The sequence below is a fragment of the Prionailurus viverrinus genome, chromosome A2 (assembly GCF_022837055.1).
Source record: "Prionailurus viverrinus isolate Anna chromosome A2, UM_Priviv_1.0, whole genome shotgun sequence".
NCBI lineage: Eukaryota > Metazoa > Chordata > Mammalia > Carnivora > Felidae > Prionailurus > Prionailurus viverrinus.
The window spans coordinates 17,682,685-17,700,999 of NC_062562.1; the positions used below are offsets into that span (position 1 = coordinate 17,682,685).

General features: G+C 39.0%; 1 protein-coding gene and 1 non-coding gene across 7 annotated transcripts in view; one reads left to right on the plus strand and one right to left on the minus strand.

Annotated features, from left to right (window-relative positions):
• Window positions 1-18,315, plus strand: part of IHO1 (interactor of HORMAD1 1) — a 42,333-nt gene that overhangs the window by 12,533 nt on the left and 11,485 nt on the right. For 5 of the 6 annotated variants that reach the window (XR_007147757.1, XM_047838443.1, XM_047838433.1 and 2 more), the window contains 3 exons: window positions 526-689; window positions 14,686-14,734; window positions 14,924-15,011. Coding sequence is in view for 5 of the 6 variants with exons in the window: in XM_047838443.1 (XP_047694399.1) it covers window positions 526-689; window positions 14,686-14,734; window positions 14,924-15,011 (301 nt within the window). In the remaining variant the exon portion in view is untranslated. The remainder of the gene's footprint in view (window positions 1-525; window positions 690-14,685; window positions 14,735-14,923; window positions 15,012-18,315) is intronic. The other variant, XM_047838449.1, reaches the window with a different exon arrangement.
• On the minus strand, window positions 3,707-3,810 carry LOC125161342 (U6 spliceosomal RNA). Its single transcript, XR_007150558.1, has one exon. It is a non-coding gene; the product is annotated as a U6 spliceosomal RNA (small nuclear RNA).

Genomic DNA, 18,315 nt, shown 5'->3' on the forward strand with positions numbered 1-18,315 from the left:
GGGGAGGGAGAGAGAGAATCCCAAGCAGGCTCCACACTATCAGCACAGAGCCCGATGCGGGGCTCAGACTCACAAACCGTGAGATCATCACCTGAGCCGAAATCAAGAGCTGGATGCTTAACCGACTGAGCCACCCAGGCACCCCTGTGCAACTGATTTTAAGCCATCTTAGCTGATATTTTATTTTTATTTTTTTTTTTAAAGTAGGCTCCACACCTGACATTGGGCTTGAATTCATGACCCCGAGAGTAAGAGTCACATGCTCTACTGACCGAGCCAGCCAGGCACTCCAATTAGCTGATATTTTAAATATCTCTGTGCTGGTAAGGCATGAACCTTATTAATAAAAACAGTTTCTTTAATATGATTTTCTGATGAATATGGAATAAAAAGGAAATACTACATGCCATGTTGTTTTTTAATGTTATTGTTTACACTTAAATGTGACTATATTATGTAGAAAATAGTGAATGCTATAAATATTTGCATGTATGAAATGCTATGATTTTTTTTTTCATTTAACAGAGTGAACCAAGTATTTTCACAAAATACCAGACAAAACCCCAGCTATTTGGAGGAAATACAAATGATAGAGGCTTATTTCCTCTTCCTTTGTCAGTTGGAAAATCAAAGGGCCTCTTGGAACAATTTGAGGAGAAAAAGAAAAGGGCAAAAGACAAATGTGACAGGTATGCAAACCTTTCAAGTGGATGTGACAGCTCATCTTTTCTGAAGGAAACAGAAAATGGAATATTAACAGTCAAGTAATTCTATTTTAGCATATTAGCACTCTTGCCTTTATAGCTCAGCTAATAATTACTCTTTATTTGCTTAGTTGTCAATGTGACTTATGGCAGATTTGAATATGGCTGCCACAGTTCTGGCCCCCCTGAAAAGGACTTTATTAGAGAAATACAATATTCAAGTAATGATGTTTATTCTGCCTAAAATTCTGCCCTTTTATCTTTTCAGATCATCACAATTGGGAAATTAGATAAAAGTTGTTTTATGGTTGGGCACCTGGGTGGTGTAGTCAGTTAAGCATCTGACTCTTGATTTTAGCTCAGACCATGATCTCACTGTTGGTGAGTTGGAGTCCTGCATCAGGCTCTGTGGCTGATGGCATGGAGCCTGCTTGGGATGCTGTCTTTCCTTCTCTCTGCCGCTCCTCTGCTTGTTCTCTCTCTCTCTCTCTCTCTCTCTCTCTCTCTCAAAATAAATAAACAAAAAAAAATGTATTAAGGGGTGCCTGGGTGGCTCAGTCAGTTCAGCATCCAACTTCTGCTCACATCATGATCTTGTGGTTTGTGACTTCAAGCCCCATGTCAGGTTCTGCTGACAGCTCAGAGCCTACTTCAGATTCTGTGTCTCCCTCTCTCTCTGCCCCTACCCTCACTTGCAGTCTGTCTCACTCACTCTCAAAAATAAATAAACATTAAAAAATATATCTTTTTAAAAAGTTGTTTTTGGGGGCGCCTGGGTGGCTCAATCGGTTAAGCGTCCGACTTCAGCTCAGGTCATGATCTCACGGTCTGTGGGTTCGAGCCCCACGTCGGGCTCTGTGCTGACATCTCAGAGCCTGGGGCTTGCTTTGGATTCTGTGTCTCCCTCTCTCTCTGACCCTCCCCTGTTCATGCTCTCTCTCTGTCTCAAAAATAAATAAATGTTTAAAAAAAACATTTAAAAAGTTGTTTTTGGCACAAAAACAGACACTCGGATCAATGGAACAGAATAGAAAACCCAGAAATGGACCCACAAACATATGGCTAACTAATCTTTGACAAAGAGGAAAGAATATCCAATGGAATAAAAACAGTCTCTTCAGCAACTGGTGCTGGGAAAACTGGACAGTGACATGCAGAAAAATGAACCTGGACCACTTTCTTAACCATACATAAAAATAAACTGAAAATGGATGAAAGACCTAAATGTAAGACAGGAAGCCATCAAAATCCTTGAGGAGAAAACAGGCAAAATCTCTTTGACATTGGCCGCAGCAACTTCTTACTTAACACTTCTCCGGAAGCAAGGGAAACAAAAGCACAAATGAACTACTGGGACCTCATCAAAATAAAAAGCTTCTGCACAGCAAAGGAAACAATCAGCAAAACTAAAAGGCAACCTACAGAATGGAAGAAGATATTTACAAATGATGTATCAGAAAGGGTTAATATCCAAAATCTATAAAGAACTTCTCAAATTCAACACCCAAAAAACAAATAATCCAGTGAAGAAATAGGCAAAAGACATGAATAGACACTTCTCCAAAGAAGACATCCAGATGGCCAACCGACACATGAAAAAATGCTCCACATCATTCATCATCAGGGAAATACAAATCAAAACCACAATGAGATACCACCTCACACCTGTCAGAATGGCTAACATTAACAACTCAGGCAACAACAGATGTTGGCAAGGATGCGGAGAAAGAGAATCTCTTTTGCACTGCTGATGGGAATGCAAACCGGTGCAGCTACTCTGGAAAACAGAATGGAGGTTCCTCAAAAAATTAAAACTAGAACTACTCTACGACCCAGCAATTGCACTACTAGGTATTTATCCAAGGGATACAGGTATGCTGTTTCGAAGGGACACATGCACCCCAATGTTTATAGCAGCACTATCGACAATAGCCAAAATATGGAAAGAGCCCAAATATCCATCGATGGATGAATGGATAAAGAAGATGTACACACACACACACACACACACACACACACACACACACACAAAATAGGGTATTACTTGGCAATCAAAAAGAATGAAATCTTGCCATTTACAACTATGTGGATGGAACTGGAGGGTATTATGCTAAGTGAAATTAGTCAGAGAAAGATAAATATATGACTTCACTCATATGAGGACTTTAAGATACAAAACAGATGAACATAAGGGAAGGGAAACAAAAATAATATAAAAACAGGGAGAGGGACAAAGCATAAGAGACTCTTGAATATGGAGAACACACAGAGGGTTACTGGAGGGGTTGTGGGAGAGGGGATGGGCTAAATGGGTAAGGGCCATTAAAGAATCTACTCCTGGTGCTGATGCATAGGACCACGTGTACCCCAATGTTCATAGCAGCACTCTCAACAATAGCCAAATTATGGAAAGAGCCTAAATGTCCATCAACTGATGAATGGATAAAGAAATTGTGGTTTATATACACAATGGAATATTACGTGGCAATGAGAAAAAATGAAATATGGCCTTTCGTAGCAACGTGGATGGAACTGGAGAGTGTGATGCTAAGTGAAATAAGCCATACAGAGAAAGACAGATACCATATGGTTTCACTCTTATGTGGATCCTGAGAAACTTCACAGGAACCCATGGGGGAGGGGAAGGAAAAAAAAAAAAAAAAGAGGTTAGAATGGGAGAGAGCCAAAGCATAAGAGACTTAAAAACTGAGAACAAACTGAGGGTTGATGGGGGGTGGGAGGGAGGAGAGGGTGGGTGATGGGTATTGAGGAGGGCACCTTTTGGGATGAGCACTGGGTGTTGTATGGAAACCAATTTGTCAATAAATTTCATTAAAAAAAAAAAAAAAAAAAGAATCTACTCCTGAAATTGTTGTTGCACTATATGCTAACTAGCTAACTTGGGTATAAATTTAAAAAATAAATTAAATTAAAAAAAAAGTTGTTTCAGGGTCAAGAATGTAGCACATGAATTTTTTTTCCTTTTTCTTTCTTTCTTTTTTTTTAATATGGAATGCTTCACGAATTTGCCTGTCATCCTTGTTCAGGGACCATGCTAATCTGTGTATCATTTCAATTTTAGTATATGTACTGCTGAAGTGAGCACAGCCCATGAATTCTTTAAAAAGCTGATGCAGGCTATTCAGGCTGATTTTCTCACTTTGAAATGTTGGTATTTTTTAAAAAGATTTTATTTTTAAGTAATCTCTATACCCAACATGGGGCTGTAACCCACAACCCTGAGATTGAGTCACATGCTCCACCAACTGAGCCAGCCAGGTGCCGCAACATGTTGGTATTTTTTAAGATAGACCCTAAATTTTACATATAGTCTTAACTTAAGTTTTTTTTTTAATGTTTATTTATTTTTGAGAGAGAGAGAGAGAGAGAGAGAGAGAGACAGAGCAGGAGCAGGGGAGGGGAAGAAAGAGAGGGAGACACAGAATCTGAAGCAGGCTGCAGGCTCTGAGCTGTCAGTGCAGAGTCTCATGCAGAGCTCAAACCCACAAACTGTGAGATGACCTGAGCTGAAGTCAGATGCTTAACCGACTGAGCTACTCAGGCACCCCTTATTTGTTAGTTTTATATTTACTCATTTACCTTAGCAAATACATGAGATAAATTAGGGCTGCTATATTAATTTGTAAATAAATAAGTTGAAGTCACTGAGGATATTAACTTGTTCATTTTTGGGTACTAAGTTATCAGGGCAACATCTTTACATATCATGAAATCCTAACTTTCAAGCACAGATATACTTTATTATTTCTGTGACAGTGAAGATGTATCACTTAGTGTCACCACTACTATTTTTATGTTGAAAGAGCCAGAATTTCTTTAAAAGTTCTTTTGTTTTTAATTTTTTAAACATTTTTTTTGAGAGATAGCATGAGTGGGGGAGGGGCAGAGAGAGGGAGACAGAATCTGAAGCAGACTCTAGGCTCTGAGCTGTCAGCACAGAGCCCAACGCAGGGCTCAAACCCATGAACCCTGAGATCATGACCTAAGCCAAAGTCAGATGTTTAACAGACCAAGCCACCCAGGAGCCCCTCTTAAAGAATTCTTAGACTAAGTATCCTTTCTCTTGAATACCTATCTTCCTTTAGTGAGAAAAGCAAAATGCTGTATTTGGAGTGTTTGATTCTATTGGTAAATAAACATTTTCCAGACATTGAGAGACTTCTTTCCCCTAGGAATTCAGGCTCTAGGACCCTACCAGTTTCTCAGAGGCCCCTTTTGGCTATGGTAGGGTACTGCAGATGAGAAGCTATACTCACTTTCTTCTTCAAATAGATCAGTGTTAATTTTTTTCCCTCTGGGCATGGGATTATATCTTATTTGATTAAGATTTCTGCAGCAGGGGCAGGCTGGCCAACTCATTTGGTAGAGCATGTGACCCTTCATCCTGGGGTTGTGAGTTTGAGCCCCATGTTGGGCCCAGAGATTTTTTTTTAATTTATTACTTTTTTAAATGTTTATTTATTTTTGGAAAGAGAGAGAGGCAAACAGACAGAATCCAAGCTGGGGAGGGGCAGAGAGAGAGGGAGACACAGAATCTGAAGCAGGCTCCAGGCACTGAGCTGTCAGCACAGAGCCTGACATGGGGCTCAAACCCATGAACCGTGAGATCATGACCTGAGCTGAAGTCAGACATGTAACCAACTGAGACACCCAGGTTCCCCAACAGAGATTACTTAAAAAAAAAAGATTTCTGCAGCTAAAAAAGGTTTTTTGAAATGTGAAGTTTATTTCGATATTTTCTTCCTTCCTTGCTCACTCTCCCTATATCATTTCCTTTTTTTTTTTTTGTAGTGAAATGAGTTTCTGTTAACAATTATTTACAAGATAGCAAAAATATATATAACATTTATACAGAGAGAACAAATTATGAGGACTCTGAAGAATCTCCATGAAAAAAATCAAGCTTAAGATATTGACTATTATGTAGGCAACAAAAATCATAATTTTAATAAATTCTGGCAAAAATAAGACCCAAGATTCTAGATTTTAGATTTTTTTTGTCAATAAGTGCTTGTCAGAAATGTGGTAAGAATGGGGTACCTGGCTGACTTAGTAGAACATGCAATTCTTGATGTCAAGGTCATGAGTTCAAACCCTATGTTGGGTGTGGAGCCTACTTAAAAAAAATGTGGTGAAAAGGATTGAGAAATTTTTTTTTTCATTTTTTTTTTCAACGTTTATTTATTTTTGGGACAGAGAGAGACAGAGCTTGAACGGGGGAGGGGCAGAGAGAGAGGGAGACACAGAATCGGAAACAGGCTCCAGGCTCTGAGCCATCAGCCCAGAGCCCGACGCGGGGCTCGAACTCCCGGACCGCGAGATCATGACCTGGCTGAAGTTGGACGCTTAACCGACTGCGCCACCCAGGCGCCCCAGGATTGAGAAATTTTTAAATGAAAGAAAGAAAGCATACCGCTGTAAATATGGAAACAGAAAAGTGATAAGACACGGTGCAGGATTCAAACATAAGAGATGCTACAAACTTATATGACATGGATTTACATATTGTGTTTTGAAAATACATATTTTCCCAAACGTATAGAAAGGGCTTATGGAGGGTAAGAAATCTCAAAAGAAGCCTAAGCTTTCAGATTGCGTTTGTTACGACTCTTTTGGTGACAAATAAAAACTCACCTCAAACTAGCTTTGACAAAACAGAGGATATATTAACTCTTTTAACCAATCTGGGAAGGACAGGAAATGAAATCAAATCAGAATCTCTTTTCTGTGCTTCTCTGTCCATCTATTCTTTGTTCTTTCCTGTTAAAGACCAGCTTCCTACCAACACAAAGAATGGGATTCTTTTTCCATTGTTTGAATTTGAAAAATCCTAGTGGAGGCTTCTGGTAGGCTTGCTTAGGTCACAGGGGTGAAAGGAGGGAGGTGTGACCGGAAATCCTCACCAGAACCACTTTTTGGATGCATAAAGAATCAGTTCCCCATTAAAGGAGGACTCTGGGTACACCAGTGGATGGCCATTACCCGGATTATTGTTTTTTGCCTGTAATATTTGAGAAAACAGATTAGTCTCATAACTAATGAATCACCTAAGAATGACAAATAGATTATAAAAATAACCATGTTCTTTCAATAATTGTTGATTACCATAGTGAGATTCTTTCATTCATTCATTAAATAAACACTGTGCTGGGCCCAGTACTACAAACTTGTCTTTGAAGTTGTTAGTCTGGTTAGGAAAACAGGCATTTGTTGGATAAATTATACAATTAGACCAGAGTTATTGTTTGTAAGCAATAGAAATAAGTTCATTTCAATGGAAAAGGAAATTTTTAAGAGAATATTTGAATGGGTTGTGGTTTTGGGTATGACAAAGTACGCATACTCCATCCCATCTCTCCCACTGAATGCACCTAAAAGCCCTAAATACAGTTCATGTGGCGTTTGAGGACTATGAAAAGTAAATGGTAGCAGGTAGATTGGGGAAGGAAACCTGAATTCAAAGTATGAAAGTTCTGGCTTTGAGTTTCCTGGGGTTTCGTTGTTTGTTTTTTAAATGTTTATTTATTTTACTTTGAGAGAATATGTGTATGTGAGCAGGGGAGGGGCAGAGAGAGAAAGGGAGAGAGAGAATCCCAAGTAGGCTTCACACTGTCAGTGTGGAGCCTGATGCGACGCTTGATCCCATGAACCACGAGACCATGATCTGAGCAGAAATCAAGAGTCGGACACTCAACTGACTGAGCCACCCAAGCGCCTCTGTTTGTTTGTTTGTTGTTGTTGTTGTTTTAATTTTTTAACATTTATTTGAGAGGCAGAGAGAGAGAGAGAGAGAGAGAGCGCGAGTGAGCGAGCAGGAGTGGGGGAAGGGCAGAGAGAAAGGGAGACACAGAATCCGAAGCAGGCTCCAGGCTCTGAGCTGTCAGCACAGAACCTTGAATTCACAAACCATGAGATCATGACCTGAGCCGAAGTCAGGTGCTCAACCCACTGAGCCACCCAGGTGCCCCTCTGTTTGTTTTTAAGCAAAATTTAAAATGCTTGCTCTGCAACAATCACTGTTAAGAGAATGAAAAGATGAACTGCTGTGCCAGTACAGATTCTGCTGCCCACTCCTGTCCAGTGTAGTAGCCAATGTCATCCTGTACACTTTTACCATTACCCTGGAGCTCTATCTTCCTTCTACTGGAGCCACAGCCACTAGAGAGAGAACTCACGGTCTTTTTCTCCTGACTCCTGGTCTGCAAATTATATGTGAGAAAAGAACCTAGGCTAAGAAAGCAAGTCCCTGGCACTTCAACCTCTAGAGGAAAAAAGAGGCTCTTCTCCCCAGGATCCCTAACCTGAGGAACTACTTAAACAGAAAATAGAGTCAGATACAAACCAGCCTAAAATGAAGACTCTGGACTTCCTACTCTAAATACAAAGTTGTAAATGGTGTAGTAGAGCCTGCATCCAAATGCTTTGAAGGCATGAGGATTGGCTCCCACCTCTGACTGGGAGAGTCAGGAAAGACTCTATCCAAAGGAGCACATCTAAGCTGAGTGGGAATTTTGGGCAGAGATCTTGCCGTCTGTCAGATTCTCAATCGTGCCTTTTGAATCAGCTTACTCTGTGAACCACCATTAACAACGTTTTATATAACTCTGCTCTATTTTTATGTATTTAAAAAAATAAAAAATGGTATCATTTCCTATGGACTGTTTTTCAATCTGCTTTTTAAATTCAGTAATCTTTAATGATTATGTTTCTGTTTCATCTACAAAATCATTTCTAATGATTTCACTGTATTCTATCATATAGACCTTTCAAATGTTATGTTTTAAATATTTAATACAGCATGAGAGAGTGCCAAGAATACATGATGGGGAAATATTAATCTTTTCAACAAATGGTGTTGGAAAAACTGGATCCATATGCAAAAAAATGAAAAAGGACTTTTATCCTATACCATGCATAAAAATCAACTCAAAATGGATTAAAGACTTAAACATAAGACTTGAGGCTGTAGAAATCCTAGAAGAAAAACATAGGTAAAAAGCTTCTTGACATTAGCTTTCTGAATGATTTGTTGAATATGATACCAGAAGCACAATCATCAAAACCCAAAATAGACAAGTGGGATTACATCAAACTAAAACATTTCTATGCAGCAAAGGAAATAATCAGCAAAATGAAAAGGCAGCCTATGGAATGGTAGAAAATATTTGTAAACCATATATCTGATAAACTGTTAATAAATATATAAGGAACTCCTACAGTTCAAATTTAAAAATTTTTTTTCAACGTTTATTTATTTTTGGGACAGAGAGAGACAGAGCATGAACGGGTGAGGGGCAGAGAGAGAGGGAGACACAGAATCGGAAACAGGCTCCAGGCTCTGAGCCATCAGCCCAGAGCCTGATGCGGGGCTCGAACTCACGGACGGCGAGATCGTGACCTGGCTGAAGTCGGACGCTTAACCGACTGCGCCACCCAGGCGCCCCAAGAACTCCTACAGTTCAATAGTGTAAAAACAAATAGCCCAGTTGAAAGATGGCCAAAGGAACTGAATATACACATATGTAAAGAAGACATACAATGGCCAACAGGTGTATGAAAAGGTGCTCAACATCACTAGTCACCAGGGAATTGCAAATCAAAACCACAATGAAATATCATCTTACATCAATCAGGATGACTATTATAAAATATTTGTTTGTTTGTTTGTTTATAAGTGTTGGCAAGGATGTGGAGAAAAGGGAATCCTTATATATTGATGGTGGGAATGTAAATTGGTGCAACCCCATTTCTAAGTATATGTCCAAAGGAATTATATCAGTATCTCAAAGAGATATCTGCACTGCCATATTCATTTCAGCATTATTTACAATATGCAAGAGATGGGAGTAACCTAAATGTCAATCAGTGAATGAACAGATAAAGAAAAAGTGGTATATACATATAATGGAATAGTCTTCAGCCTTAAAAAAGAAAGAAGTTCTGTCACTTGTGACAATATGGATGAACCTGAAGGATGTTATGTTAAATAAGTCAGACACAGAAGGACAAATACAGTTGACCTTTGGACAACACAGGTGTGAACTGTGCAGATCTGCTTATATGCAAATTTTTATATTACAGTATTGTAAATATTTTTTCTTATGGTTTTCTTAACATTTTCTTTTCTTTAGCTTACTTTATTGTAAGAATATAGTATTATTCAGTCAGTATGGCTCAGTCAGTTGAGTGTCTGACTTTGCTCAGGTCATAATCTCTCAGTTCGTGAGTTTGAGTCCCCCATGCAGTTTATGGGTTTGAGTCCCCATCGGGCTCACTGCTGTCACTGCAGAGCCCAGTTTGGATCCTCTGTCCCCCTCTGTCTCTGCCCCTCCCCCTTCAAGGTCTTTCTCTCAAAAATAATAAACATTTAAAAAATACAGCTTGAACACTCACCATTCAGAACAAATGCTGACTGTAAGCAATTGATACAGCTATGTCTTCATGCGAGGTTGCTGTCAGCTCTGCATGTACTATAATTTACTTAAATACATTGTTATTGAACATCTCAATAAGCATATTTGATTCAATAAGCTTCGATCATTTTTTTAAATAAAGATCATTCAATTTGAGTGGATTTTGAAACTGCATTAAAAACATTAGCTAGGTAAGCTCCTTGAAGGTAGGGAGTTGAGTTTCACTCCACATCACTAAAACTTATAACCAAAGACCTGTCATAAAAGAGGGCTCAATAAATAGTTGTTGAATAAATGAGTGGATTTTCAAAGCAAAATAATTCAACATAGGGCAGTAAAAAACTTCCTTCCATTCTTAAAAATAGGTTGTGTGTGTGTGTGTGTGTGTGCGCGTGCGCGTGTGTGTGTGTGCGTGTGCGTGTGCGTGTGCGTTTTAGCTCAGATGAACAGAATTTCCCAATTGACTTTTTCTAGAGAAAAGATTAGGTCACAGTTGACTTCCATGAACTTATACATAATATTGGGGCAGATGGGAAATCTCTATTTTTGAGCATTCTTTTTTATTTTATTTTGGTAAAGAATAATAATTGCTTCCAAATGAACAGTAGCTTTTAATGAAAGTTTCAATTATCAAGCACTCAATGTTTTTACTCTCTTTACTAAGCATCTTTTAAGGACTTTGGATAAATCAGAACTTGACATTTCAATTCAGACAAGGTGTAATCAAGGATTAAAAAACAGTTAAAAATAGACCTACCCTATGACCCAGTAATAGCACTGCTAGGAATTTATCCAAGGGATACAGGAGTACTGATGCATAGGGCCACTTGTACCCCAATGTTCATAGCAGCACTCTCAACAATAGCCAAATTATGGAAAGAGCCTAAATGTCCATCAACTGATGAATGGATAAAGAAATTGTGGTTTATATACACAATGGAATATTACGTGGCAATGAGAAAAAATGAAATATGGCCTTTTGTAGCAACGTGGATGGAACTGGAGAGTGTGATGCTAAGTGAAATAAGCCATACAGAGAAAGACAGATACCATATGGCTTCACTCTTATGTGGATCCTGAGAAACTTAACAGGAACCCATGGGGGAGGGGAAGGAAAAAAAAAAAGAGGTTAGAATGGGAGAGAGCCAAAGCATAAGAGACTGTTAAAAACTGAGAACAAACTGAGGGTTGATGGGGGGTGGGAGGGAGGAGAGGGTGGGTGATGGGTATTGAGCAGGGCACCTTTTGGGATGAGCACTGGGTGTTGTATGGAAACCAATTTGTCAATAAATTTCATTAAAAAAAAGGATTAAAAAACAGTTAAGGTAATGGGAGCTATCAGATATATATAAAACATTTCAATATAAAATTATATACAAACAGTATTTAATTTGTATAATATAGTTTCATGTTGGGAACATTGGTTTCCAATTGTACTAATAAGGAGTGAGGTCGTTACATATTATATTTAATAGAGGCTTTCATGGGCAGCATTTTGGTAGCATTATTAGACTTTAGACATCTTTAAAATTTTATGTATTTTTTCAATCAAGTTATTACATGTACATAGTTTTTTAAAAATATAATTAGGATTATAATGAAAAACACCAGGCCTATCTTTATCCATTTCTTTTTTTTTTTTTAAGTTTATTTATTTGTTTTGAGAGAGAGAGAATGAGCAGGGAGCAGGGAAGAGGTAGAGAGAAAGGGAGAGAGAAAATCCCAATCAGGCTCCCCACTGAGAGTGCAGAGCCCAACATGGAGCTCAAACCCACGAACTTATGAGATCATGACCTGAGCCCAAATCAAGAGTCAGATGTGAGCCACCCAGGCACCCCTCTTTCTCCACTTCTAATTCCCTTTTCCTTTTTGCAACCAAATTGCAACCTTTTTAGCTATGACAGTACTTAACCTCCATATATCTTATGGCATATGTTAGATAACTTATATTATCATTTATTGATTTTTCAGCTTCAGAGAATGACTCGCTACCCTGGAATAAAAAGTTGCTTCTCTGCCTCCTCCATCATAAACTTCTCCTCTTCCATCATCTCGATATAGTTGTATGGACATTTTCAGTTAAATTACTTTTCTTTTTTAAAAAAAATTTTTGTTAATGTTTATTTATTTTTGAGACAGAGAGACAGAGTGTGAGCAGGGGAGGGGCAGAGAAAGAGGGAGACACAGAATCAGAAACAGGCTCTAGGCTGTCAGCACAGAGCCTGACGCGGGGCTCGAACTCACAGACCGTGAGATCATGACCTGAGCTGAAGTTAGACGCTTAACCAACTGAGCCACCCGGGTGTCCCTCAGTTAAATCACTTCTCAATCTTTAAATCCTTATCTGGATAGCCTAGAAAAATTATATATATTATGATTATATTTTCCTAATGTTAAAAATTGTCTTGTTTTCTTTTTTGCTGAGTTTTCTATGTAGGAATCTGTCTTTCCCCAAATTCTACACAGAACTTTTAGTTAAAAAGCTCCTTGTTTGGGGTGCCTGGGTGGCTCAGTTGGTTAAGTGTCCAACTTTGGCTCAGGTCATGATCTCATGGTCCATGAGTTCAAGCCCCACGTCGAGCTGTGTGGAGCCTGCTTCAGATTCTGTGTCTCCTCTTTCTCTGCCCTTTCCCACTCATGCTCTGTCTCTGTCTCTGTCTCTCTCTCAAAAATAAATAAACATTAAAAATTTTTTTTAATAAAAAATAAAATTTAATTTAAAAAGCTCTTTGTTTTATATTCAAACACATCAGAAATTCTTTCAGTGTCATTTTCTTCTCAGAGTCATTCTTCCTAATTCTTATCTGAACTTGCTCTGCAGTGCAGCTGTCATTCTGAATCTTCCCTTCACCATTGTCCTAGGCATTCCTACCTCTTCTCTCCAATGTTGGATTCTCTGCTACTTGGATCCTTTTCTTTCTTAGTTTGCTCCTTGGATTTGGTGGAGCATATATTCCAGAAACTTCCTGACAACAGATGCATGGCACCTAAGTAATTTTTTGAGAACTTGCATATCTGAAATTCTTTACTTTCCCCTCACACTTGATTGCAAATTAGAATTCTAGATTGGTTCATTATTTTTCTTCAAAATTTCTAAAGCATTGCTCCTATTGCCATATCACTTTATATATTGCTTTTAAGAGATTTGATGCAGGGGGTGAGGGGGCCTGGGTGACTCAGTTGGTTAAGTGTCCAACTCTTGATTTCTGCTCAGGTCATGATCCTAGCATTGTGGGAAGGAGCCCTGTGTCGGACTTTGTGCTGGGCATGGAGCCTGCTTAGGATTCTCTCTCACTCTGTCTCTGCCCCTCTCCCCTGCTTTCATGCTCTCTCTCTCTCTCTCAAAAAAAAAAAAAAAAAGATAAGTAAATAAAATAAAATGAAAATTTTATAGAACAATTAGACTGACTTTAAAAGGAAAATGTTAGGGGCACCTGGCTGACTCAGTAGGTTGAGTATCCAAAAGACTTGGTACGAATAGAAGTTCTATTTGGATTTAAAAATTGATGTTTGCGTTTATATTGTGTAGATTAGAGAAACAAAATCTGTAAAATTTTTCATGATAATCCATGTATGAATCTTTTCAAAAGTGGGATATTCATTTGAGGAATAATTGTAATAGTTTCTTTTTCATTAGAAATTACTATTGCTCCCAGAATTGTCTCTACCCATTCTTACAGTCAAAATAATAGTCTTTAGACTAAGATATATCCAGGAATTTTGTACTACCAGAAAGAAATCACTATCTTCTGAAGCCATTGTTGCTATAAAAATAAAAGCTGGCCTGTTTTACTGTAGTAATTACTTGAGTTGCTAAAAATAAAAATTAGCAAAAAAAAAAAATTTTTTTTTAAGTTTTATGTATTTTGAGGGAGACAGAGACAGTGTGAGTTGGGGAGGGGTAGAGCACAGAACCCAATGTGGGTCTTGAATCTACAAAACTGAGATCATGACCTGAGCTAAAAACCAAGAGTTGGATGCTTAACCTACTGAGCCACCCAGGTGCCCCTAATATTTAACCTTTTTAAAGATACATATAGAGTAAATTTTATTTTCTTCTTCTTTTTTTGGTATCTGGCAGGTTTAAATGTTCATTTATTTATTGAGAGAGAGAGAGAGAGAGAGAGAGAGAGAGAGAGAATGAGGGGGGAGGGGCAGAGAGAGAGGGAGAGAGAGAATCCCAAGTAGGCTCCATGATCAGCTCGGAGCCTGGCACCGGACTTGACGTGGGACTTGATGTGGGACTCAGTCTCACAACCGAGAGATCATGACCTGATCCCATATCAGGATTCAGATGCTTAACCAACTGAGCAACCCAGGTGCCCCTAGAGTAGATTTTAAAAAGAAAAAAGTGGTTTGCTTTGGCAATGGTCATGGAAAGTCTATGTTCTAATTTTTTTATAGCTGGACACTAAGGTTTTTCAGGGTTGAGTCTCCCAGCTCTAACTAAGCACTGTTGTACAGCCTGCCATGTTCATGGAATTGATTCTGGTACATTTTCAGTATTTCACAAAGATTCATTTTCTTTTTTTTCTTGCTCATTCTAGTGAGACTCTATACAACTTCATTTCCCATATCAGAGAAAGCATTCACAAGGTAAGTATAGCTACATGTCAAGAAATTAGAACATTTTACGTTTTAAGAAGTTTAATAATTACATTGCATTGACCTTAATTCAAATAGAATAGCAAGATTTTAACTCTTTTTTTATCATTAAATGACAATACTCCAAGTTAGTAAAATAAGGCAACAGTCTGAATTTTTTCTTAATTTCGGGTTTCTTAGTTGCAGGCATCTGTGGAAAAGTCTGAGGAACATCTCAGTTCAAGAAGTCAATCTATTTTAGATTGTTTGGAGACTGTGGCCAAGACATGTGAGTATCTCGTGTTTGAGGTTATCAGCAGAGGGCACTAGTGAGCAGAGAACTGAACTTTCTGACCCTAGCCATGTTTCTGCCAGTGGTGAGGTTTCACAGTATTTCAGATGAGAGAATGGATACATAAGGTTAGTCTTGAAGTGATGTGGAGCACGCTGAACTGGATAGTAGGAACCCCTATGTATGGGTATGTTCCTGGTCCTTAGATGCCCTCTGTGAACCACTAATCCTCCACCCAGTAACCCCACTGCCTCTGGGTAGGCTAGCTCTGCCAGATTTCTCATCTCACTGCCTGAAGTGAATCAGCAGCATCCCTGAGTCCCAAATGAATTGCTGGTTATGCTGTCTGTAAAGACATTGTTCCCTTAGGACTTAGAAATAAAGACTCTGCTCACTTTGGAGTTAGAAATACTCCAGTCACCGCCTCTTCTTCTTTCTGTCTTGGTTTCAGTGAGAGCTATTCCGTAGTGAATCACAGCATCTTTCTCCATTTCAGTTATAGTTCGTGGTTTGTAAAGTCCCATGCTCTGCCAAGTAGTGATTTATGTTTAGATAAAACCATGGTCCTGGCTCTTACTAAACAGAAGAGAGCCATAACACAGCTCTCCTTAGGTGGACACCTCTGTAGAACCAACAGCTTCTCAGCTAAATGGCAAGATGATGACTGCATCTGCACTTGTTTGCATTTCTCTGTGTTTTTATTTTTTATTTTAAACAAATTGTAGTCAACTTATTTAAATGCTTTGGGATGGATTGCTCATGATTTACAAAAATTAATGCCTTTGTGTGGCTTAGAAATTAATCTCCATCTGTCTGTAAAAAAAGCACTGTACTGTCTGCTGGCTTCCAACCTGGGTATCCCCCACACAGGGCAACTGTGCATCTGTTTGGAAATCAGTTCTGGAAGCCTGGGACTATTATCCTCACAAGAAGTAACAAGACAAAGAGCAGAAGCAAATCAGGAATGCTTCCTTTGTGTAACATGATAGAATAACTCATTTGGAAGTGTCCAAGGAGAGTACTCTTCTCGCGTTCTACATTTAAAACTAGGTGAAATGCAAAAGGAGGGTTGCAGCAAAAATGTGACATTCTTAGTCCAGTACGGGAAATGGAAGTGCTTAAGTCCCAATACAAGGTCAAGGCAGAGTGAGGACTAGAACTGGGTCTGGCTTATAGTAGGCATAGGGGTCCCAATCCTTCACCCCTGACGGTTCCTTTTTAGAGGGTAAGATTTAGGAGAAGGAGCCACATTGATAGGGAAAACAGTAACAGACAGTGTAGCATCATATTAATTAGAAAGCCAGATCATTCTTGAAAATGAGCACAAGTAGTCTGTCCAGAGTCATTCCCTTTCTTGGTAGGTAGTGATGAGGATCAGGAAGTTAGTCATTGAAAGAGGAACCAGACAAATCCTCTATCATCATCTGGTCTGGCCCAGTCCAGCTGACCTGAAGCCCTGAATTTGCCAGTCAATACATTCTTCAGCCCTCAGTATGCACTGACTGTGGCTTGTAAGGGAAAGGGGAAGAGAAAAGATGTTGTATGAAAGTACTCTCTTGTGCTATTATGTAATTGGCGCCTTCACAGAATGAGGTCATGAAATCTTTCCCTAGTCACAGTCTGCCTGTTCAACCAGAAGGATCACTCAAAGGCATCTAATCTAACTCCTCTTGTTCTTTAGCTGAGGACCAAGAACCAGAGTAATAGAATGAATTGCCAAGGCCATTCACATCCTACTTTAGTTTAGGTTTAGTTAGCCTTAGTAGAGAGTTCTATTGAAATATACGATCATTAGGAAAATAAAAATGAGGGGCTGTACTGAAAATCAGAAAATGTCTCTTTTGGAAAATAGATAACTCTACATAAAAATAAATTCCATATGAATCAATATATTAAGTGTAATTATTAAGTCATAAAAAGAGCTATAAGAGGAGCTCCTGGGTGGCTCAGTTGGTTGAGTGTCCAACTCTTGTTTTTGGCTCAGGTCATGATCCCAGCGTTGTGGGATAGACACCTGTGTTGGCCTCTGTGCTGAGCATGGAGTCTACTTACGGTTCTCTCTCCCTCTGCCCTTCTCCCCACCTCAAGCACATGCATGCTCTCTCTCTCTCAAATTAAAAAAAAAAAAACAACTATAAGAAAGCATGGGCAACATTTTTATAATTTTGGAGTGCAGCAGTGTCTTCTTAAGCAAAGCACATATAATCATTAAGAAGAATGAGGTCTATCTTTGTGAACTATGTTGAAATGGAAATATCTATTCATTGTTAAATAATAACAGTAAGGTACTGCTCGTGTGTACATAGTTTACTCCAGGACACATCTTGTGGAGGAGTGTGACCAGTCAGTGAAAATTGGGAAGGGTATCCCCCCCAAAAATGAGAGACTGAGGAATCTCTTCTTAAAGATGGAGGCTCCCAGACTTTCATCAGGCTTTCACTGGCACAGCAGGAAAAGCAAAACTACGGAGTGTGTAAAAGGAAAATTACTGGCCATCAGTGCAAAAGCATCAGAATCTCATCTGATGTCAGTAGAGCCCTTGTCAGAACACTAAAATAGAAATGAATAAAAAAGTCATTTTCTAAGAAAACAGCTATTGTCCAGAATATGGAACTGGATTTTAAATGGCATTGTTATAAAAAAGCTAAAAATATCTGATGTTTACAGCCAAAGCAGAAATGAAATGAGTCCCCTTCTAAAGGACCACTCATACACACACATATACACACACGAACACAATCTGTAATCTATATATGGATATACACATGTATCAATGTATCCATGCAAAATCCCAGAAAGTGCTCATAATGTTAAAATCTAGGAAGTGGAACCGAGGTCTGCATGGAAGAGAATGGGTCATTTTTCATTGTATGCCTTTTTATACTGTTACAGGTTTGAGGGTTTTTTTTAATGTTTATTTTTAGAGAGAGAGAGAGAGTATAAGCAAGGGAGGGGCAGAGAGAGAGAGAGAGGGGGACAGAGGATCCAAAACGGGCTCTTTGATGATAGTGGAGAGCCTGATGCGGGTTCGAACTCAGGAACCATGAGATCGTGACCTAAGTTGAAGTCGGATGCTTAACCAACTGAGCCACTCAGGGGCCACTAAGTTATTTTCCTAAACAATTTTTTTAATGTTTATTTTGAGAGAGAGTGTGTGTGTGAGCAAGTGGGGGGGGGGCAGAGAGAGAGAGGGAGAGAGAGAATTCCAAGCAGGTTCCATGCTGTCAGGAGGGAGCCCAACGTGGAACTTGATCCCACAAACTATGAGATCATGACCTAAGCCAAAATTGAGAGTCAGGTG